Source organism: Antennarius striatus, chromosome 6 (genome assembly GCF_040054535.1).
Source record: "Antennarius striatus isolate MH-2024 chromosome 6, ASM4005453v1, whole genome shotgun sequence".
NCBI lineage: Eukaryota > Metazoa > Chordata > Actinopteri > Lophiiformes > Antennariidae > Antennarius > Antennarius striatus.
The window spans coordinates 17,909,769-17,933,253 of NC_090781.1; the positions used below are offsets into that span (position 1 = coordinate 17,909,769).

Genomic DNA, 23,485 nt, shown 5'->3' on the forward strand with positions numbered 1-23,485 from the left:
CGTCCTGAGAGCATGAGAGCGTCTTTATGACGAACAGATGAATAGCTGAACCTCATGGCGTCGCTCTTCCTCCTGAGGAAGCTGAGCAGCGTGACCATGTCCAATCATCACCACCTCCAGCGTTGCTATATAACACTCCGACAACCGGAGTTCCTCCAGTGTGTGTCGTAGAAATTCTAGATTTCATGCAACAAGTTCATTTTTTAAAAACGTTTAACTGGAAGCAGGAAGTCAGAAGACATCGTAACCTGAACAGGATTAGATTGTGATCTCCTGCTGGCATCTGCGCTCCTAAATGTGGAGCGTGTGATGGCAGACATAACAGGAAGAACACATGGTGAAGACATCAGAGGTCTATAAATCTAACAAGTGGGTGTCATCGCAGTAGTCAAAACATCCTCGCCGATCTCCATCTCACCTCAGAGGGCTGGTCCTGCTCCACACGTCTCCAAGCATTCAGCCTGACCTTTATTTCCATTTGAGTTTTGCATAAAAAGCCCGGTTATGTGTCATTTTCTCTCTTTTTACACATCAACCCCCTTGTTTCTGTCGCAGCATACCTTCAAGTATAAAACAGATTAGAATCGGATCACCCTCACACGATGAAAAGAAATCAGAATATCACCGACTTCAGCTGATCAGGGATTTTACTGAGATCCAAGATCAAGATGTTTAGATTTGTTTTATCACCTTATTTCTCTTATTTACTTATAAACTTATAAACTGTTTCTGAACTGAGAGAGAAGGAGATTCCGCCTTCATTCCTCACGTCTACAAAACACTTATGTGTTGCCTCACAGTAACTCAAATTCCAAACAGGATGTGAAGTCAGAGGTCACCGATATGGTGAGATAAATGTAAGATTTCATTTCAAAAAGGGGAGAGGAGTCAACATCAGGAGTAGAAGAAACAGTTGAATAAACAAGCCATGAACAACCCTTCTCTCCATTTCTTGGAATAAAGAGCTGGAGAGAAGATGGAGAGACAGACGATGGAGAAAATCTAAAACCATCAAGAATATTTTGGCTGCTCAACTGAATGAAGTCGAACAAAATGTTTCAACTGATAATCATTATATCTGACGTCAGAAATATTTTAACTTCCTGGTCAGGCAGAAAACATTACCAATCTTATTTATTTTACAATAAATTGTAATTATTATGATGCACTGATGACAAGACAGTTAAATATTTGAATTCTAACCTGGGCTGTGGGCTCTTCATCCAATGAGAGCTCTGCATTCACCTCACAACGACCAATCACATCAAACATCTGGCATCCCCGTCAGAAGAGGGAACAACCTGAGGGAGGGGTAACTGTGATCATGTGATCTTCGTTTTGGTTTGGTTTGATTGGTTGTTTGCTCATCTGTGAGATATCTCAAACAGGACTTTTTTTCTTATTTCTGTTTTAACTAAGACACCTATTGATTATAAATAATATATATAATCAATAGGTTAAAAAGAAAACAAATGTGAAGACATAAGAATTACTTTCAAGGTGGTTTATTATCCCAATCAAGCAGACAAAAATATAAATGAAGAATATGGACAAGTTTTGAAACAAGTTTAATTGAATGTTAATTTGCGTAATTGTTACACATTTATTTTGACATGAAAATGGTGATGATGCTGGAATCTATTTTGTGGCTGCCGACTTCACTCTTACTCCTTTGTAAATTTTACCTCTGGAATTTACCAACTTTGACGCAAAGGTCGCTTCAGAACGCTAGAACAACAGACAGCGCTGCAGAACCACAGCAGAAACAACAGATTCTGAACGACAGGAAACGCAGCTACAGGCCACCATCCATCATCCAGATGCAGAGAGGTCAGCCAATGGGACACTTCTGCCAAAAAACTGAATTATTAGTGTTTGGCTTCCCGACACACAAAGTATGCAAAGTATTCAAACTTGTCTCTTCACTCTCAACGGGAGGAGAGAAGGAAACAGGAAGTTGTTCTTGGTGCTTGTAGATATGACAAAAGTAAAATTTTATAAGTCAAAATAACATACATTTCAGTTTCCTCAACAATGGAAACAGAAAACTTACATCATAAGGGAAAAACCGAGAAGCAACAAAAGGCACTTTATGTTAGGACTGATGAAGGTGAACAGTATCCAGAAGGCACGTTTAACAGGTAGAAGAAACATAACAAAATTAAGTCACACCTTCATCCTCCTTCTCCTCCTCCTCCTCATTCCTTCCAATCACCTGAAGGGGAAATAAACTTTTAAGATATTTAATAATCTGTAATCATTTACTTCCTTTCTGGACAGATGACATTTACCTGCTGGGTTTCCTTCAATGCTGAGTGTTTCCTCATCATGTAATCAGGTGGACTCTTTGCACACCTGAATAAAGTAGGCCAGTGAATGCAGCCAATCAGGGCAGGAATCTCCTGCTGCATTCAAGTACAGACCGGGAAATTCCTTCCTCCTGCGGGGAAATTGGAGTTTCTGGTTCAGACTTTTTCTGGAACTTCCTGAAACAGACAAACAAGCTAACCTTTTCTCTTTGTGCCAACAGTCATCAAATCTTGTCTACAAGAAAATGGATGGATATTTTGCCTGAAACTTTCTAAACAACTAGAACAAAATACTGAACTGATTCTGTCAGCAATTTAGGATTTTTTACTATCTACATGTTTCCATGTTAACAGTTTGGTGTAATTCACAGATTAAATTAATTTCCAACTTTCTTTGAGTAATGCATCTACAGTATATGTTTCAAACTTTTTTTTTCTTTACAATTTAACGCCATTAAATTACCGCTAAATTGCAGGCAAGGAAAACACTTCCTGCTGTAACTGTGATGCATAGAAACATTAGAATACAGAGAATGGAGAAGAGGAACCCATAAACCGTCTCTCTCTCTCTCTCTCTCTCTCTCTCTCTCTCTCTCTCTCTCTCTCTCTCTCTCTCTCTCTCTCTCTCTCTCTCACACACACACACACACACACACACACACACACACACACACACACCCACACACACACAGCAGATCTTTATTAACCTTCCACACAGTGACTCTTCTTCCTCTATTTTCACAGGGCTCTCTCTCTCTCCCCCTCTCTCTCTCTCTCTCTCTCTCTCTCTCTCCCTCCCTCTCTCTCTCTCTCTCACTCCCTCAACTGTACTCAGAAAATGTTTCCTCACTTCCACTGCAGAGCTGTGACGACATGATGACATCATGATGACATCATGAGTTCTCGCCTGGCCTGGTGTAGCCGATGGCTTGATGATAGTAGACACGGTCTGTTCTGACAAATACTTTTTTTTGGCTGGTTTCCATGGCAACCATGGTGATGAGGTTTTCAAAAGATCACACTCCCTGAAACCTGTCATGTGACTGAGAGTCCAAACCACAACAGATTCCACATTTTATGGAAATTAAACTTCTACAGGCGGACTGTTTAGAACATGATCATTGTATTGACCCCTGTGGCCGATCATCAGGGCATCCATATTGATCAGGATGGCTGATGGCATTCTGGGAGTCACCAGAATGCCATCAGCCATCAGTGTTCTACCTGCAGGAGAAAATGTCTCTGTGATGCTCTCTGGGATTAAATGCTCTATTTTAATCAAAGCGTGTGTTTTTTTTAGTCGGGTCGATGCTCTCTATCATCCCCTCGTCAAATTCCAGCCTCACAGGTTTCCGTTGGACTCTCTCCCAGACACCTTTGCCATCCTTCACCATCCATTGTCTGGAATCGTCGGCTACTGGTTAGTGTGAATGTGATGACTGTGGCCGGAGCGCAGATGGGAGGTTATCTGCGGAGGGAGGAGCAGCTTCCTCTGGCAACCGATCTGCTGAGCTCACATTCCTGGAAACGTACGGTTCAGGGATCGTGGCAGAAGATATGAAACATCAGCATCAAGTCGAACAGATAGCCAGGAATGAGATGTCACTGCTTGTTGTACTAAAAACAGTAGCATCCGTATCTCCAAAAGCTCTTAAGTCGAAGCGCTTATGAATTAATATGATGATCAACACTTCCAAAAAGCTAAAAGACAAGAAAGAAAGAGACGTCCAGAGACATCCAGAAAAATTATCTGTTTATGCGTCCAGATCATTTTATTTGCAAAGAAATAATACAATAATTTCAGACATCGGAAATTAAACAAATTCAATAGGAAAATAACTCATCTCGTATCACAGATCTATGATTTTAAATGATTAGAGGTGAAGAACTCTTTGCAGTGACATTGACGAGCATCTACTCATCCTAGATTCTAGATCTGAAGGCCGAAGCAGCTGCATCCTGCTCTGTTCCCATGGCATTCCTCAGCAAACGATAAACAAACAAGAAAATACCTATAAATCACAGCTGCCTGATTGATCTGATTGATTCTCATCAGTGGGGAATTAGCTGTGATCCAGTCTGCAGTTTAAACTAAAGCCTCCAATCAGAACGTTTGGTGTAGATGTTCCAGAAGAAGAATTATTTCCCGTTCTGGAATCTTTTCCTCATGTCAAACTTTCATAAGTTTCATGTATATCTGTATGATCTGAATCCATATCTATCCCAGAATTCATTGCTACTCTATCTGGGAAAATGTGTGCTTTCGATTCAGCAGAAACGACCAAAAGCATCACTTTAATTAATGTTTGTAAATGTTTAAAACATGCAGATAAAATTATTTAGGCATGTTTTAACTGCTGCTACCTGTGTGTTCTGCCTGCTGGGCTTCATCCTGGTACGTCCCACGTCTCTCCGGTTCTCCAGAAGGCGTCGACTCTCCCTGGTGATTGATGACAGGCTGTAAATTTCTCTTGTTGTCTCCTGCCTCAGTGATGGAGTCCAGTTACAGCTTCAGAGACAGAGAGGGACTCTAACGACAGCTTAACTTTCACTTCAAGGTTAAAATTCATATTAAGGTTAGTAAAAAAAAAACCCCACTAGAACAGGCCATAATATAACGGGGAGGAATAGTTCTGTTTTCTTTTAACGAAGAGATGGTGTTAAATTAATTATTTATTCTGTGTGAAGAATTTTATGATGTTGTTCAGGAACAACATCATTACTCGTGTGTGTGTGTGTGTGTGTGTGTGTGGGGGGGGGGGGGGGTCAGACAGGTGTTGGGGTTCTGTTAGACTCATCATCGCCGTGGTAATCGCCTCCTGGTCGTCACGCCGACTCATCCTCCTGAAGAAGTTCCCACGACGGACAGGGTCAAAGGTCAACTTTTAGCCGGATGAAAGGAGGAAGAGGAGGAAGAAAGAGTGTGGGAAATACGAGGAGAGATGGATGCAGTATCTCAAGGAAAGATGATGGATCTCGATCCTGTTGGTCTTAATGAGTAAAAAACACCCAGGCAGCCAGTCATCCATTCCATAATTTAGATCCACAAAAAACGGACACAAGTTTTAAGAAAACAAACACTTTTGTAGGTTATGATTTCTGCTGAGACACAGAAACACCAGAAGCAAAACAAAGGAATAAATTCTTCCGACCAATCACAGAGCTTTGTCTTTCAAAACCTGGGGGGGAGGGGCTACTGACTGATGTGTCTGAAGAGGTACCCAGATACCGACAACACCATTCCTCCATCACTTCTACATGTTTATAGAGCGCTGTGCTCCCATTGGTTGATGTCACCACACCAGTCCTTCTGCCCAATAGGATTCACTTCACAGAATAACCACATTTGGACAGAAGGCATCTTAAAGTGAAATCTGGAGCGGGACCTCGGGTTCCAGTCACGCAGTGACCCTCTTTTCACCACCACACGCTCCTCAGGATGAAGCCTTTTATTTTCTGGTGGCCTCTGCTTCCCGTGCCGCGACCCACGGGGGGCTGTGTGGCCCCCGAGAGATTTATGCCACTTAAAGCCTCCAGGTCCGGCTGACAAGTAGGGAGGAGGAGGTGGTGATGGAGGAGGAGGAGGAGGAGGAGGAGTAGGTGTGTGACTCCACAATTGAAGGAGCTCCTGTTCATGAAATTCCCTTTCCATCCCGTTGGAAGGCTGGAAGGTTTGTCAAGACAGTAAAAGGTGTGGCGATGCTGACAGGGAGGGAGGGCTACAGACCCGGGATTGCTGGGGGTGACAAAGAGGTCCGAAACTCCCCTCTCCCCCAGAATCAGCTTCTGTGAGCCGGGAAGGTCAAAAGTCACTCAGGGAGGAAGTCACAGAGGAGCAGAAATAGAAGTAACAGACAGAGCCAGAGGTCGGAGGAGAGGTTAAAGGGAAGGAATGAGAGGAAGAATGAGAGGTTCACAGGTGGAGGTGAAGTCCAGGAAAACAATCAATGAGAAGAATTAAATCAAATCAAAGTCGATTAGAACGTAAAATAAAGTAAAAGAGCTTGTGTGGAAGAGATGGAGGAAGAGGAGGAAGAACGTGAAGAGACTTGATACATATCCTCATCTTTATCCTTTCTGTTCTTCTTTCTCACAACCACACACACACACACACACACACACACACACACACACACACACACACACACACACACACACACACACACACTGCATGGGAGGACAGGGTGTGTGTATCCAAAACAAGCTGTGACAGATTGAGGGAGCAGGAGAGGTCAGAGGTCAGCGATGGTGATGGAGTGATGACAGGTGGACGTGTCAACTGTGCGTGTGTTCACTTTTTCTCTCCATAGTAGCAGTTAGCAGCTAGTAGCAGCTAGTAGCAGCTAGCAGCTAGTAGCAGCTAAGAGAAAGAAGGAGATAATTAAAACGTGTTAGAAATAGGGAGACACAGGAACTCCACTGGCTGAGGCTGGATCTCAGTTATGTGACATCATCATGATGACATCACCTCTGCGTGGGCAGTGTTACAATAACTGATGCATTCCTCAAAGCGATGCAGAATCAAAGCACCTGTCCACAAAGTCTTTCAGAGGCTGACAAACAATCCTCACGATTGATTGATTGATCGCCTGCTGTTTTATCTGGAAACTACTTCCTGATCGCTCGGGTTTTAAGGACAATGACTTTACCGGAGGTTTGAGCAGACTGCCCTGGACCGCTGCCAGGAGTTGTAACTCACTGTGTGTGTGTGTGTGTGTATGTGTGTGTGTGTGTGTGTGTGTGTGTGTGTGTGCAGAAAGTGAGTGATCAAAAACAGGAAATGTGTGTATGTACATGGAGCAGAGTGTTTCTGAGACAAACACTTCAAGACTGTTGTGCTTATCGTCGCTGGTGCGACCCACTAATGCCTCCTCCTCTTCCTGCTGTCTGATTAAGGCAGCAAAGCGCTGATTTACAACCTGAGGACAAACGGGAGCCGATGTGGAGACCAGAGGAGCTTCAATAGCAGGAAACAGAAACCTGAGCTAGATCCACTGTTTACATCACTGTTATATCTGGATCTGTACGGCTGTCAGCCAGATGTATCATATTTTTTTAAACATTCTAATTTTCATTCATGGAAATAAATGGAAGTAGTTTTAAAAAGTTGGTCTGAGCTGATATAGATGCACAAAAATATGATTTAGACAATATCTTCATTCGGGAAATAGCAACAACTTAAAATCTGCATATCAATCGAGTTCAGGAAAGGTTATTAAAATAAGAACCTGCTCTAAAATCAGTGTTGCACTATCCTTACTGTTATTTAAAGGACACATCAGATTCATGTGATGCAGGGAAAAGACCTCTGCTCACTTAAATCCATACTTTCTAATCCAGCTGGACCAATTGAATCCAACTCATTGAAATCTGACTCCACCTTTAGCAGCGCCTCAGGATCGATCAGAATGAAAGATGCTTTATCCCGAATCATTTCATTGTGTGAACCTGGACTCTCTTTAATGAAGCTAAAGGTTTGCAAGAGTATGAGAGATGACGTTCTGGTTTAATTCACGTTACAGCCAAGAGACACCAATGAATAAGGAAGTGTGCTGGTTTCCAGTTGCCAGAAGTGACAATCAGGGAATTTACAGTTCAATCTGCGGGCAGGTGTGTGACAGTGAGATAAAACCAGGCGGGTGAGCAGCAGGTGAGCCAGAGTTCCTCCACTCACCTGCTGTCAGCCTGTTTGACTGGAGCTACTCATTAAACGGCATCTATTATACAAAAGGTTAGACTGTGGGGTGAAAGCGGGAACGTACAAATTAAGGATAACACAACCTTCTGCATCACAAAGGAGCTGGATTAACTGCAGGTTGCTAATCTAATGCTAATCTAATTTATGGAAGGATGATAATGAGAGGTAACATAAGAAATAAAATTTGAAAATCTAGTTTGATCCCTCAAGAAAGGAAAATAAAATCTAAGAATGAGAAATAAAGCAGGAAAATTTCCTTGGAGAAAAAAAGTAAAACCTGAACATTAATTCAGAAAAGGTGAAGTTAACTTGGATGAAAGTCGGAAAGAGCAACGGGCCACGTGTCCTCGATCAATCACACATTAGATTACTGCTTCCAAATAATTAGAATTTATGGTGCTTTATTTCCTGAGAGGTGCACAATTTCTTTCCCCAAATGCAAATGAAATAATGGATTTAATGTGTCCTTTTATTAGAAATAAAGCCATTCTGGTTTATCTGATAGATGTTGTTTAGCACAGCAGCAAAGACCCTTTTCTACACAGACAGATCAGATAGGTTAGACAGAAGTACACATGGTGAAATCAAAATTGTCATATGTGAAACAAAATATGTAAAAAAAAAGAAAGTAAAATGGATCAAATGAAAGTTTCCCTAAAATAAAAGCAGCAGCAGATAAATGAAATAGTTGAGAAAGTGAAGCAGCTCAATATACATACAAATACAAGCAAAAAAACCACAATATACAACCAAAAAAACCCAAAACAACTAAAATCAGCTCTATATACACAGTGTGCAAAACCGAGAACAGAACAAATGAAACCTGTGAAATTGAGAGTTTTTTGTGAATGACATGAAGCCTTGAGAGTTTCTTGTGGATGACAAATCCAGCAGTGATAATTTTTCCTTCTCATCAATCGGTGGCAGATCCAGTACTGAGTCCCTTGAACCACGCTGTATTCTTCTTAGCTTTGCTGCTGCTAACTCCTTTGCTAACTGCTATGGACTGCTTTTTGAATCTGGTTTGTACACATCACACGTTACAAGAACTCCGTCTTTGTCTTTCCATCCCTCTCAAATTGGCTCAGAGGCAGGAAAACAATGACCCCCATGACTCCTTTAACATTTTTTAGGCAAAAATGCTTTAAACAGTCTGTAAAAGTGATTATTACACTTAACAAGAACAAAGTTTAACAAACATGTAGAAATATGAAAAAACATTGTAGCATCAATGTTATTTTTTGCTAATTTATTCATGAAAAAATATATTTCTTGATTGTGATGGAGACATTAGGCACATGAACATAAACACATATACAATTCTCTTCATAAATACAAAATTATTTACAAAGGGGAAACTTAAATAAGACAACTATCTTCTTGAGGGTATGTACATGTTGCATTGTTTTCTTAAGTTAATGAAGATAGCACACAGACATGATGAAACAGGAACAACACATTTTTGGTATCAAATGGATTTTTAAAAAATGGAATAAAAAAAACTCTCTTTGGAGTCCTTCAAGGTTAAAAAAAAGATCATTTTCTGTAAATACAAAATTCAAACACCTGCACTGGCGTTCCGAGTTGTGGAAATGTTCCTGTTTGCGCATTGTGGTTGAAAAAGGCAGCGCGCGTGAGAGAGAGAAGGCAGCTAGTTCAGTTTTTTGATTAAAGGAAAAACAGAACTGTAGGGAAACAAGAACCACGGGCAGACGAATGGAAAAACAAATCTGTGTGTAGAATAAACCTGCTGTGTTTGACTTTCTACACTCTACATTATCTGGAGGAAACAATCGATTTTCATTGACAGAGGTAGAGATAGAGTGATGGGATATGAGTGAATTATGACAGAACACATGAAGTCTGGTTCTGGTTGAGGAGAATGGGTTTTCTAGGCCTGGATTTAAGACGTTTTAGTAAGAGGCACTTCAGAGATTGTAGGATTGTAAGGTTACTAAAAGGCCAAAATGTTTTCACTTCTACAGAAGATAAACGGATTTAAGTAAGATTGGGAAAGCTACTAGCAGTCCCACTAATCCATATAAAAACATCTCTGTCCCATTCCATCAGCAGGTCCTCTGATAATCTGATTGTGTAATTGTGCAGGAAACATTTGCCGTAATGATTTAGTAGGATGGTTAAGGCACCAGTTCTTCTGATTGGTCTGACAGTTCCAATTCTTTACATCCTCTCATTCTCATTAGAAAAAAAGAAAATGCAGAATATAAGGATAGGATTTATACTAAGATTTAACGTGTACTAAAAAGATAAATAGTGCAAATGATGCCTGACATTCAGTCTTTCATTTCTCCTTCACTGCTCTCTCTCTTTTTCTTGGCGATGTGATCCAAAACATAAAAGCAGAAAAGAATAAAACTTCTCTCTTTTAGTTTCTTTCCACTGAGCAGCAGTAATAAATATTAAATAAAATAAGGTGTAGTACAGATCCTCTGGGTGAGCTGTCCAGGACAGAAAATGATTCAGGTCTCCAGCGTTGGAGTTCCTCCACCTCCAGCTGGAGGTTATACCTGAAGGAATACACAGAGAAATAACGGTTTGTCATCTGCATATGAAGTTACTTCGCCTTGGTTACATTTGGAATGCAACCATTATTTATAAAACAGAATTTGGAATAACATTTCTTTAAAGGAAAAGTTTTGATATGACTTCTGTTCATCATTTAAAGCAAATGAGCTTATTTTGGAAGCTTAAAATTTGCTCTTTTTTTTGCAAGAAACTTACCTTTAAATTAAGTTATTTCTTCATTTAATGCGGTCGCCTACTTTTATGTTCAGTTAAAGTGCATCTGCTCTGCAGCTTTAACAGCCACCAATCAACACTATGACTGAGTACTAGATGAACAGTACAGTGGAGAAACAAAATCAACAGCAAAACAACAAGAAGATGTAGTCTTAAAATTCCAATTTTATAATTGTCTACATATATATTTAAAACATTAATTTTGTGTAGTAGAGGCTTACAAAACAGGCAGTTATTACCACAAAACAGCAATACCTACCCATTTTATGATAGTTATTACTTTTGTTTACAGACACTATGCACGTGGAAAGACAACTGAAAGTGTCCATTTCATCAGCTATACTATTTATCTCTGCAAAAATCTCTCAAAATTTAACAGAAAATCAATGTAAACATTAAAAAAGTCCAAATGTAAGCTCTGCAAAGCTGTGTGGAAAATTATAACATGAACTAGCAAACAATATTTTTCAGTATTGTGTTGCTACCACTGTTTGTGTGGCTAACAAAGCTCTCTAACGCAGTCCTAATAGCTATCCATGCATGAACTCGCTAATGCTATTTTTCAGCATCGTGTTGCTAATGCCCTGTTCCTGTGAGGTCTATGTGGTATCAAAGTAGGCTAAATGCTCATTCGTACTCCCTACATGTACAAAAATAAAGCAATTGTTGCAAAACAATGCATCCATAACATCCATATAGATTTACAGGTCCTTTAGGTTGTCGATCCATCCTCATGACGGCTTCGAAGAGTCAAAATTTAAACAACAAAATTCCAACAGGCTGTAATAAATTTCAGAAACATTACACAAACACAAAGTGAAGGCAGAGAAAAGGGTTAAGGTTCTATCCGTTTCTATTCCGCTCATGCATTAGCCTGCAAAAAAAAACAAACATGTTTTCAGATTGCTTGGTGCTACTGGGCAGCATTTTCATATGGTAGACACAGGTACCGCAGGTCAAACAGCCAAACGTATACACACGTGGACAAAACTGCTGGTACCTCTCTTAAGGAAAGAATAACCCACAATGGTCACAAAACAACTTGAAACTGACAAAAGCGAAATAAATTACAATTTACTGAAAATTAACCAATAAAAATCAGACATTGCTTTTGAATTGCGGTACAACAGAATGTTTTGCTTTTGTTTTTAAACTAATGAAACAGGCCCGGACAAAAAGGATGGTACCCTTAGAAAAGATTGAAAATCATTTGACCACAGTGATATGATAAACTAAGGTGTGTCCCTGAAATTGGCATCAGAGTTGTCTTCAAACTTGTCTTCAGTCAGGTTGCCTATTTAAAGGGTGACAAATGCTATTTAGTGCTGTTTAGTAACATAATTTGTACCACACTAAATATGGACCACAGGAAGCAAAGCAGAGTTGTGTCAGGATATTAGAAAGAAAATGATGGATGAGCATGTAAAAGGTATGAGACCATCTCCAATAAGGTTGATGCTCCTGTGAATACAGTTGTACATATTATTCCACAGGACTGTGGCTCTTCTCCCTGGACTCCAAAAAATTAAAGGTGAACTCCAAGGTCAGGTACATCAGTGTTATATCACACCACACAACATTGTAGACTCACCACAGTAGACTCACGAGACTTGACCAAGGAGGACACCACTGTTGAAAGCAAATCATAGAAAAGCAAGACTGGAATTTGTCACAATGCATACTGACAAGCCACAAAGTTTCTGTCTTTTGGACAGATCAGACAAAACTGGATCTGTTTGGCAAGACACATCAGCACTATGTTCAAAGACGTAGAAAGGAAGCTTACAAACGTGCTCCATAGTGTCCGAAATTTTGGCCTCAGTCGCAGGTCTTTTAACAGGATAATGACCTAAAACACACAGCTAAATCATTCAAGAGCCAAACTTTGGACTTTTCTGTAGTGACCTGCTATGGTCCTTGATCTAACTCATATTGTAAATCTGTTGAAGCTGAAATCGGATGTGGAGAAGGCATGCCTCAAACCTGAGACAACTGGAGCAGCTTTTTTGTAAGGAATCTGCCAAATCACCTGGAATGTTAGAGAAATTGCTTGATCGCAATGGTTGCCTCCAAAGGTTGTGCAACAAAAATATTAAGTTAAGGGTAAAATCATTTTTGTCCAGGCATTACAGCGTTTCGTTATTTTTAAATTATATTTCTGTGGAACCACAATTCATGAGCAATGTCTGATTTTCACTTAATTTGTATGTATTATTACTGTTGTCAGTTTCAAGTTATTTCAGTGACTATTGTGGATTTTTTCGTTAACAGAGGGGTACCAACAATTTTCTCCATGTGTATATAAACCATGTTTCATCTGGGAAGAGGAAAATCAAACAATTGTGAGTTTTCTGCAACAAAACATCCAAACTTGTTGGACAGTGACATTGAAACACGGCAAAATGTTTGCCCAGGACCACCGGAGAAACGCAATAGTCCAGGACTGGATGAAAATCACTACCAGGTAGTCTTCAGAGGAAGTTTACAAGACAACACATTTTCAAACTGCGTTAACAAAAAGATTTGTCAAAGACAGACTTAGGTTACCAAAACAGGGGTTACACGGGTCTTAGTTGGAAGATGATTTTTATCAAATACATTTATATAAGATCAGAAATAGTAAATTTTAGCTATAATTCTTTAGGTATAAAAAAGTAAAACCATTAAAGTATGGTAATGTAACCTGGAAACTGTCATGTCTCTATTTTGTCACGAATTGTTATGCTTTATCTTTAAGAAGGCCACCTGTCGAATGTGGCCACTATTGAAGGCCCCTTTGATATCCCCCATTCATGTCCTCTATGAGATGTCCATCCAATGAGACGTCAACCAGCATGTCTGGTGACTGCATGCAACCAGTCACTACCAAAGTGACCAGGTGGAAACTACTGAGCCCTGAGTTACTATTTTCTAGTACAGGTAGTCCTCAAGATACTAACATCTGACTTACGAACATTTGTAGATACGAACAACTGCATGCTACCATATCCTACTACCGTAGTTCCCCTTTCTGCCACAACCCACACTAAGCAGCATAACATTACCCCATAGATTAAGTTTTCAAATGTAATGTCAAAATAACTCAGTACATGCATTCATGTACATTATGTTTATGTTTGTTAACAAACATTGAGACTGCCGACAATTTGAATCAAGTTGAAAGTTAGAGCCAGCCATGTAGACTATAGGCTACCTGTAAAAAAAACTAACAACCTGCTGTCTATTTCAGTTAGGTTATTTCATTTAGGGTTAGGTTTCTAGGTATAATGAATAACCCCTGAATGCTGAATGTTTTGCCATTTGACGTTAACAATTGGTTGAGTTAATGAGAAATTTAATGGAAATAAAATGGCAGTGGCTCAGTGGTAGAGCAGGTCGTCCACTGATCGTAGGATTGTCGGTTCGATTCCCGCTCCCGCTGCCCTAGTCACCCGTCGCTGTTTCCTCGGGCAAGACAGTTTACCATCCTTGCCTCCAGTGAGGGACTTGCTGGTGTGTGAATGTGTGCGATTGTTCCAGTGGTATTTGGAGGGCCTGTGGGCATGGACTAGCTACCACATTTCTGTCATTTTGCCCCAGGGCAGCTGTGATTACACATGTAGTTTACCATCACCAGAGTTCTCGTTTGTATGCGTCTTTGAGTCTTCGACGGACATTTTTTGATAAGGGACACAAGCTTTAAATGCACTTCCGTTCAACAAAAATATTCACAATTTTTTCCATTTCTCTACTTAAATTTCGAACCCGGAAATTGTCATTATGTTTTGATCTCGTGCAAATTTCTCGTCACGAGACTCACTTGCGTGATATTGCCTTACTAAAATCGAATGCAACACAACGGTTGCTCGTTTTACACACTGTAGTGAGAGCAAGGAGTTAGTTAGACCCTCCAGAGGAAGCATAAGCGTCCTGTTGGGTTTGTCTGTCTGTTAAAGTGCTTTGAAATGTCTGCTGATGTGATTAAGCGTTACATAAATAAAGATTGATTGATTAACACCATGCCTCCGAAAAAGATGTAAAAGTTGGAGAAAAAGCAAAAGGCAATGAGTGCTTTCTTGAATAAAAAACAATAAAAAGTTAATGAAGAAAAAGAGACAGACGTTACTAACATATTACTGAAATTCAAACTGAATTTCCACCAGGATCAATATAGTACAGTATATACGGTATATCTATGTATTTGTGTGGAGAAGGCTCCGTCAGCTTAGTGCAGTGTCCCCAGGAAAATACAGCAGGTGAATTAAAGGCAAAGAAAAACTACTGAGTGAAAAGCAAAAGTGAAAAGAGAAACTGCATTACATCTTTATTTCTAAAACTGTTTTTTTAAATGACTAACAGGTTTTAACATTTTGATAAAACCAATTTATAATTTTACTATTTTTCTTTTTACTTAAACAGTTATGACGTTATTAATAAAATCATTAAAATTAACAGTTATAGTTAAATTGTAGTATTGGCAAAATTCAATTCTTGCATACGCTTCTACCATATATTCTGTTATTGCTTTTGGGATGCATAAACGTCATGTTGGGATACACAAATTTTTCTTTAAAGTACATCCCACTAATGCACAACTTTCTTGAGGTAAAACGAACTCTGCATCACTATGTAAGAATGAGAAATGAATAATGGATCCGCTGTAAAAGCATCTTTGAGTGCCTAGAAAAGCGCCATATATGTCTAATCCATTATTATAATTATTTATTACTACTACTTTGATTACCAGGAAGTGCAACAGCGCATCATTCATGTAAGTGCAGTGTAATACCTTTGTGACTTAAAGCTTGGTTTTATCCTCTACACCTCCGAGGATTAAAATTCATTCAGCAGAGGTAGAGATGTAAAAGTTACATCATGGTACTACAGTATTTTATAACTAAACAACGACTTATGAACAATTCAACTTACGAAAAGCTTCTCTGAACCAATTGTGTTCGTAGGTTGAGGACTACCTGTACTGCATTAAATTATATGCATTAATCAATAATAAAATAATAATAAAATATGCTGCACATATCTGGCCTGGTAGTCCTCCATAAACAAACAAATTCGTCCCAAAAGGTTTTTTGTAAGTGAAATTGTTTGTAAGTCATTATTTGTTATATTTCAATCTATAACGAGTAAGAATAAGTTAAGTCGTTCTCAATATACATCAAGTTTAAGTCATCTTACCCGACTTAATGTCTGTCCACCGCAAATACTGTACTTTTAAAATCATTAGATAACCATTAAAAGCACATGATATCATGTTACTGTACAATAAGAATAAAAACTTATGCACCCTCGCACATCCGTGCATGAAGTCACAACTTCACTTCATCGCAGATTTTTGGTAGGCAGTCATGTGATACCATACGCGCATTCTATTGGCTGATGACGTCCGGAGATGTGCTACGTTCCGTGAGTCTCGGATTTTTGTGAGACACAAAAGTGCTTTAAATAGTCGATAAGAGAGAGGGAAAAGGTTATACAGATAGAAGGTGGTTTAATATTAGTATGGGGAGGGTTCATAAACGTTTAAATTACCGTAAATCTTCTTCTTTTCCTTTTGGCTTTTACCTTCAGGGGTCGCCACAGTGAATCAGTTGCCTCCATCTAACCCCGTCTTCTGCATCCTCTTCTCTCACACCAACTACCTTCATGTCCTCCCTCATTACATCCATAAACCTCCTCTTTGGTCTTCCTCTAGGCCTCCTGCCTGGCAGTTCAAAACTCAGAATCCTTCTACCAATATATTCACTATCTCTCCTCTGGACATGTCCAAACCATCTCAGTCTGGCCTCTCTGACTTTATCTCCAAAACCTCTAACATGTGCTGTCCCTCTGATGTACTCATTCCTGATCCTATCCATCCTGGTCACTCCCAGATAGAACCTCAGCATCTTCATCTCTGCTACCTCTAGCTCTGTCTCCTGTCTTTTCTTCAGTGACACTGTCTCTAGACCAAACAACATCGCTGGTCTCACCACAGTTTTGTACACCTTTCCTTTCATTTCAGCTGAAACTCCTCTATCACACATCACACCTGACACTTTCCTCCACCTGTTCCATCCTGCCTGTACACGCTTCTTCACCTCTTTTCCACACTCTCCATTGCTCTGGACTGTTGAGCCTAAGTACTTAAAATCCTCCACCTTCTTGATCTCTTCTCCCTGTAACCTCACTCTTCCACTTGGGTCCCTCTCATTCACACACATGTACTCTGTCTTACTGCAGCTAACCTTCAATCCTCTCCTTTCCAGGACAAACCTCCACCTCTCTAGCTTCTCCTCCACCTGTTCCCTGCTCTCACTGCAGATCACAATGTCATCTGCAAACATCATAGTCCATGGAGATTCCTGTCTAACCTCGTCTGTCAGCCTGTGCATCACCATAGCGAACAAGAAGGGGCTCAGAGCTGATCCCTGATGCAGTCCCACCTCCACCTTGAACTCCTCTGTCACACCTACAGCACACCTCACCACTGTCTTACAGTCCTCATACATGTCCTGCACCGCTCTAACATACTTCTCTGCCACTCCAGACTTCCTCATACAATACCACGGTTCCTCTCTGGACACCCTGTCATAAGCTTTCTCCAGATCTACAAAAACACAATGCAGCTCCCTCTGGCCTTCTCTGTACTTCTCTATCAACATCCTCAAAGCAAATACTGCATCTGTACTACTCCTTTTGGCATGAAACCATACTGCTGCTGACAAATGTTCACTTCTGCCCTTAGTCTAGCTTCCACTACTCTCTGCCATAACTTCATTGTATGGCTCATCAGCTTTATTCCTCTGTAGTTGCTACAACTCTGCACATCTCCCTTGTTCCTAAAAATGGGCACCATCACACTTCTCCATTCCTCAGGCATCTTCTCACTATCTAAGATCCTGTTAAACAACACAGTCAGGAACTCTACTGGCACCTCTCCTAGACACTTCCAAACCTCTACAGGTATATCATCAGGACCGACTGCCTTTCCACTCTTCATCCTCTTCAATGCCCTCCTCACTTCATCCTGACTAATCTTTGCTACATCCTGGTCTACAACAGTCACCTCTTCTAGTCTTTGTTCTCTCTCATTTTCCACGTTCATCAACTCTTCAAAGTACTCTTTCCCTCTTCCCATCACATCAAAGTACTCTTTCATTCTTCCCATTAAATTACCGTAAATAATAAGATAGTTTTTAGCTATATCGCGGAACTTGTTATTCGCGTGTGGTTCCTGGAACGCATTAACCGCAAGGAACGAGGGCTTACTGTATTAAAATACGTACACATACAGTAGTCCCAACATCTGCCAATAAGTGTCACTGGTGATTCACGTGATTTTTTTCAACCGAGATTAGTCCACGATAAGATTTTGCTCGTTAATATTTCATCCCTGAAGAGAAGAAAAAGAAAAGACGTCAAGGAACCCTCATCCACTTATTTATTTATAGGTTACTTAGTTTGTAACAACAGCGAGGGCCAACCGTTGATGTTGACAATCCACTCTAAGGTACTTTAGTATGTAATATGTAGCTTACCCTTAGGGCAAAAGGGAAGGAGGAGGGAAGAGTTATTGTAGGTCAGAGGAAAAGTTGTCGTCAGAGAGATGGTCACTACTACCACTATTTTCCACTAGCCTTTGCTTTATCATCTATGATAAACATTAAAAATCCAAAGTATGAAGCCTGATGCTCTGAGATGCTGACAGAGACAACAAACAACAAAAAGAGGGGGAGACAAGTGTAGGCGATGCGCAAAAGCAGCAGTGCTGCTCGGCGAGGGGTTGTGGCAGAAAGGGGAACTGCTGGACAATAGCCTGATATGACGGCGTGCATTTGTTCGTATCAAATGTTCATTAAGTTGAGGACTACCTGTAATGTTTGCACTGACATGTTTGGCTTTGATTGTTACTTAGTTTGTATTTTTGTATACCTCAATGTCTGACTAGGGCCTGCAGGCATGCAGATGATGGGAGGTTGAGTGGTGGACAGCCCTCACGTGGGACGCCACAATGAGCAACTTGTAAAGGGCTGGTGCCTTGCACAAAGGCATCTCAGCAGTGCTCAGGAGGTGACATTTCCCCGTTGAAACATTTTGGTCCACACAGGTCTTGAACCAGCCACCCCAGTCCCCAACCCAAGGCCCAGTGGACTGAGCTACTGTCCTCCAAATTCAAGCATGGTTCTGTCATAGGATGCCACATTCACCACTTCACTGCTTGATAGCCCACAGTCATTTTGAAGTGGTATTATTGAAAAGTGGATACAACAGCAACTTAGCCACGAAATATCAGGTTATGCAAAGTCATTAACTCTCTCTTGACTCTATTAATGCAGAGTTCCTGACTTTCTCTGCTTAAACATCAGAAGAAAATCTACATCCATAGTGCCCCCGAATGGATGGAACCTAACATCATGAAACACAATGCCCAGTATCCAAAGGACTGGTACGAAGCACGCCATCAATTGACTCTGGAGCCATGGCAACGTGCTGAGGAGTGACCGATCACACAAATCTAGGATTAGTGGAACCTCACCTACCTGTTTTCATTGGGACAACTGTTTGGTGGGGGAGAAAAAATGGTAAGGGGACCAATTTGATGATGAATCTAGTCTGAACTGGCCTGGTTTATGCACATGTCCTTCCTCAACTCCATCAAGCACCTTTGGAATCTTAGAGATTGGGGGACCAGTTCCTAAAGGTACAAGGCCCAACTTTCCCAATGCCATGAATATACGTTTATAAACTATATTAACAACAGTTAGAAGAGTTTATGAAGGGCATTTGTGAAGCCACACACTGATGTTGAAAGAGAAGCCCCGACTGGCAGTCTCCATTCTAATTCTTCCCAGAGGTGTTCTATAGGGTTGGCCAGGCAAATTCTTCAACACCAAACTCGCTCATCCATGGACCTATCTTCGTGCACTGGTGCAGTCATGTTGGAACAGGAGATACGCCATCTCCAACCTGTTCCCACAACGTTGGGAGTGCGAAACTGTCCAAAATGTCTTGGTAAGTTGAAGCATTAACAGTTTCATTCACTGGAACTAAGGAGTGGAGCCGAACTCGCTAAACACAACTCCACAACATGATACCCCCTTCACCAAACTTTACAGTTGGTATAACGCAGCCAGACAAGTATAGTTCTCCTGGCAACCGCCAAACCCAGACTCGTCATCAGATCGAAGTACGAAGAAGTATGATTGGTTACCCCAGAGAGCACGCCTTCACTATTCTGGGGTCCAGTGGCGGCCTGCTTGAAACCACTGTATCCACTGGTTTGCATTATGCCTGGTGATGTCAGGCTTAGATCCAGCTGCTTGGCTATCGAAACCCATTCCATGAAGCTCTCTACACACTGTTACTGAGCTAATCTGAAGATGACATTAAGTCTGGAGGTCCTTAGCTACTGACTCTGCAGAAAGTCGATGACCTCTGCTTACTATGGACTATAGTGTTAACTTCATTGCTTCAATGAATGAACATCCTCTTTGACAGCGTGGTTTGACCGCAGCAGCAGGGAGTCTACTGGGAAATTAGATGCAGTGTTTAGCGCAACAGTCATCATACAGACAGCGATCACAAAGTCAGCAGGTTAATTATGTTTAAACCAGTCAGACATTTAAAATACAATCCTGAAAACAGATAAAAACTGAAAATCCTGCAAACATTTCAGAGTCAGGAAGCTTCATTATAGGTAATTCATTCAAGCATGCATTTGTTTTAACTAAAGAAGAAGTAACTCCCCTCAAGAATTAGCAGTAAAAGGTAAATATGATGTGTGTATATATATATATATATATATATATATATATATGTAAAAGTATAAATAATATAAATATATGAAAACACAGATTTTAACTTGTAATTAATTATTGCAAGGTCAATCATTGTATTTGCGTTTTTTTATATCTGCAAACAATCATGACCATTGAACGGTGGAATTCACACTTTTCAGCCAGAAAAATTGCAAAAAAATTAAATTGAAATCCCCAAAATATATTTATATACTGACACGCTTATGTATTATCGTGATAGTGTTGGTAAATGCTGTCCTCACCTCAGTAGCAAACACACATTGCTCCATCTGGTCTGGGATGATGAACACTGGATGATAAAGACTGTCCTTAGCAAAACTGAGAGGAGGGACGATGATGGACGAGTCACACTTTTTACTGTGACAGAGAGAGGTAGAGAGATAGAAAGAGGAAAAGAGACAAAGGGAGAGGGGGAAAAAAGTTGGTACAAGACAGGGATGACAAAGGATTTGACAGAAGTGATCAGACAACAAAGAAAAACAGGATGAATGTGAGTAGAAAGACGTAAAAAGGACTGACAAACTGCTTTCAAACCATTAGGGGGTCCTTACAGGTCAAAGTTGTTCTTCGCCAGACGCTGCTCCTCCTTTGTCAGGTTGCAATCGGCCATTCTGTTTTTAAACATAGCAGTGTTATCTTCGCCCTTCTCCACCAGCGCAGCATCTTTATTGGACATTTTCAGATGTCCTCCAGGGAGGAGAAAGGCTTCCTTCTCTCTCAGGCTGCTCGGCGGCGCTCCTGGTAAGCTTCCATTATTCGGTCCACCTCCACCGATGACCGCATTGCGGTTGTTCACCGTCTCCAGGTCATTCTTCACTGATGCCGACAAAGCCATCAGCGCTCTGCCCCGACAGATCTGTCGAAGAATGTGGACGGCAGCACATAACAGCAGACTCAGTGTCACCAGGCCGAGAGTGATGGCAGCAATGAGCGCAGGAGGAGAGTCGCTATCTGCAGGCGGTTTCGCGGTGGTGACCGAGTATTCACAGCGAGCTCCCATGAATCCCTGTGGACACTGGCACACGGGGCCAGTGAAGTGGGTGTAACACGTGCCGCCGTTGTCGCAGGGGAACAGGTCGCAAGGTCTGGCGCGCACAGAGCAGTCCTTGCTGGTGAAGCCGAGCGTGCAGGTGCAGGAGAAGTCATTCACGCCATCGATGCAGGTGCCAGCGTTACGGCAGGGGTTCACGGCGCAGTCGTCTTTGTTGGTCTTACAGTAAGGGCCGATGAAGCCCGGCCGACAGCGGCACATCACGCGCTTTCCCAGGTCCAAGCACTCAGCACCTGCACCGAGAAAGAGACACAAAGGTTATCAACGCACCCGGATGATGTTCCAACATCTGGGGGTTGGGGCAAGAGAAAGAACAGACATTCAACAAAGATGTGGGTTTACAAAACCTACCACCAGTAAACAACACATCTGTCGATCAAAACAGTACAATTACAAAGATAATCACAGGTCTTAACAAAAACAGGTTCTCACAAGTTTTACTTCACAAATATGGTTGTTGCTCATCAAACCACGGCGCCATCCCTTCATGTGCCAATGTGCTGCTGACATTTCTTGAAGCAGATAAAAAAATAGGCAGACTTACAACAAAATTTTCACCACAAAATGAATAAGTGGAGAGCCAGAGATTGTCCAGGGCAGAAGAACCAGGAATCTTTTTCTACTGTCACGAAATTGATGGATCAGGAGCATTGAAGGATCAAATGAGAAACTATACAAGAAAAAACTATTTTTTACCTGCTCAGGTAGCCTCAGATGTGACACTTGCCTGCCTTTATTTACTTTTTCTAGAAACAAGCCTGTTCATCTGTCTGGTTCATCAGAACCAAACAAAGTATTTTTTTAACTGCTTTTTGTACAAGGTGGCAAGACAGAGATTTAATAAGATGTAAAGCTTGCGGTGCACTGTCGTTGTGCCTTGTGTGTACCCTGCCTCACGCCCCAGTCGGCTGGGTTAGGGTCAAGCATCCCACAACCCGCTATGGTGGAAGAAGCGGTATTGAAAATGGATGGATGTAAAGCACAGTATGAAAGAAATTAAGTCACGAAAAGACATCAGAAGGATCATTCCACCTTAATGAAAGACTTTTGGTTTCCAATGGATCATGATGCCCTCAGAATTGTCTCACAGGCAGTGGATCAGAACAATAACAGGAAGATATTAGACAATACATTCTGACAGTAATATTTTGATGATAATGATGGTGATGATGATGAGGGGAACTCCGTGCTCAGACTGCAGGCAAATCGGATTCCAATCAGATTCCTTCTACATCCAATTTTTAGGGCTGACTGTCCATACTGCTATTAGAAAGTTTCCAAATGCGATCTTTCTCTGTTCAGACTGAGGCAGATTATTGACCAATCTTACTGATTGCCTTAGAAACGATGTTGGAGTGGAGGCATCGTCAGGCACAATCGCACAATTGCGACAACAAGGACGAACATAGAGGTTGGTTACCTTAGTGTATTGGCAGTATCACTGTCTAGTAGAGATGAAGTCCAGGGACTGGTGCTGTCAATTACCTAAATTTTTTACTGCTCTGTAACGCATGATGCTCCTTTCTTCTGGTAAATTAGCTCTTGGGTCACGTAGAGTGACGTCACGGACAGTCAAAACCCGATTGGTGTGTTTGGAGTTGTTCAGACGGAAATGCAGCTGTCCAAATGCCATTTGAAACTACGTCCCGAAAGTGGTTCCAATCAGTCTTGCCAAAATCGTATTTATGTGGCATGTGACGGTTCAGACTATAAAAGAGCCATCCGCTTTCTGGATGGCTAAAAGTCATCCAGATTGGCTGCCAGTCTGAACGCAGCCTTAAATCCCCTTTTAACAAACAACACAAATTAACACACAGACAACATAATGAGGAAACTGTTGTACTGTATATCATTAGTCTGGACTCCTTTGTAC

General features: G+C 41.1%; 1 protein-coding gene across 1 annotated transcript in view; it reads right to left on the minus strand.

Moving 5' to 3' along the window:
- Positions 1–8,391: 8,391 nt before the first annotated feature.
- Positions 8,392–23,485, minus strand: part of dlc (deltaC) — a 49,321-nt gene continuing 34,227 nt past the window's right edge. Inside the window, exons 8-10 of the mRNA XM_068317036.1 lie at positions 21,113–21,845; positions 20,804–20,918; positions 8,392–10,535 (exon numbers count right to left, since the gene is read on the minus strand). Coding sequence (XP_068173137.1) covers positions 10,530–10,535; positions 20,804–20,918; positions 21,113–21,845 — 854 coding nt within the window. The 3' untranslated portion in view covers positions 8,392–10,529. The remainder of the gene's footprint in view (positions 10,536–20,803; positions 20,919–21,112; positions 21,846–23,485) is intronic.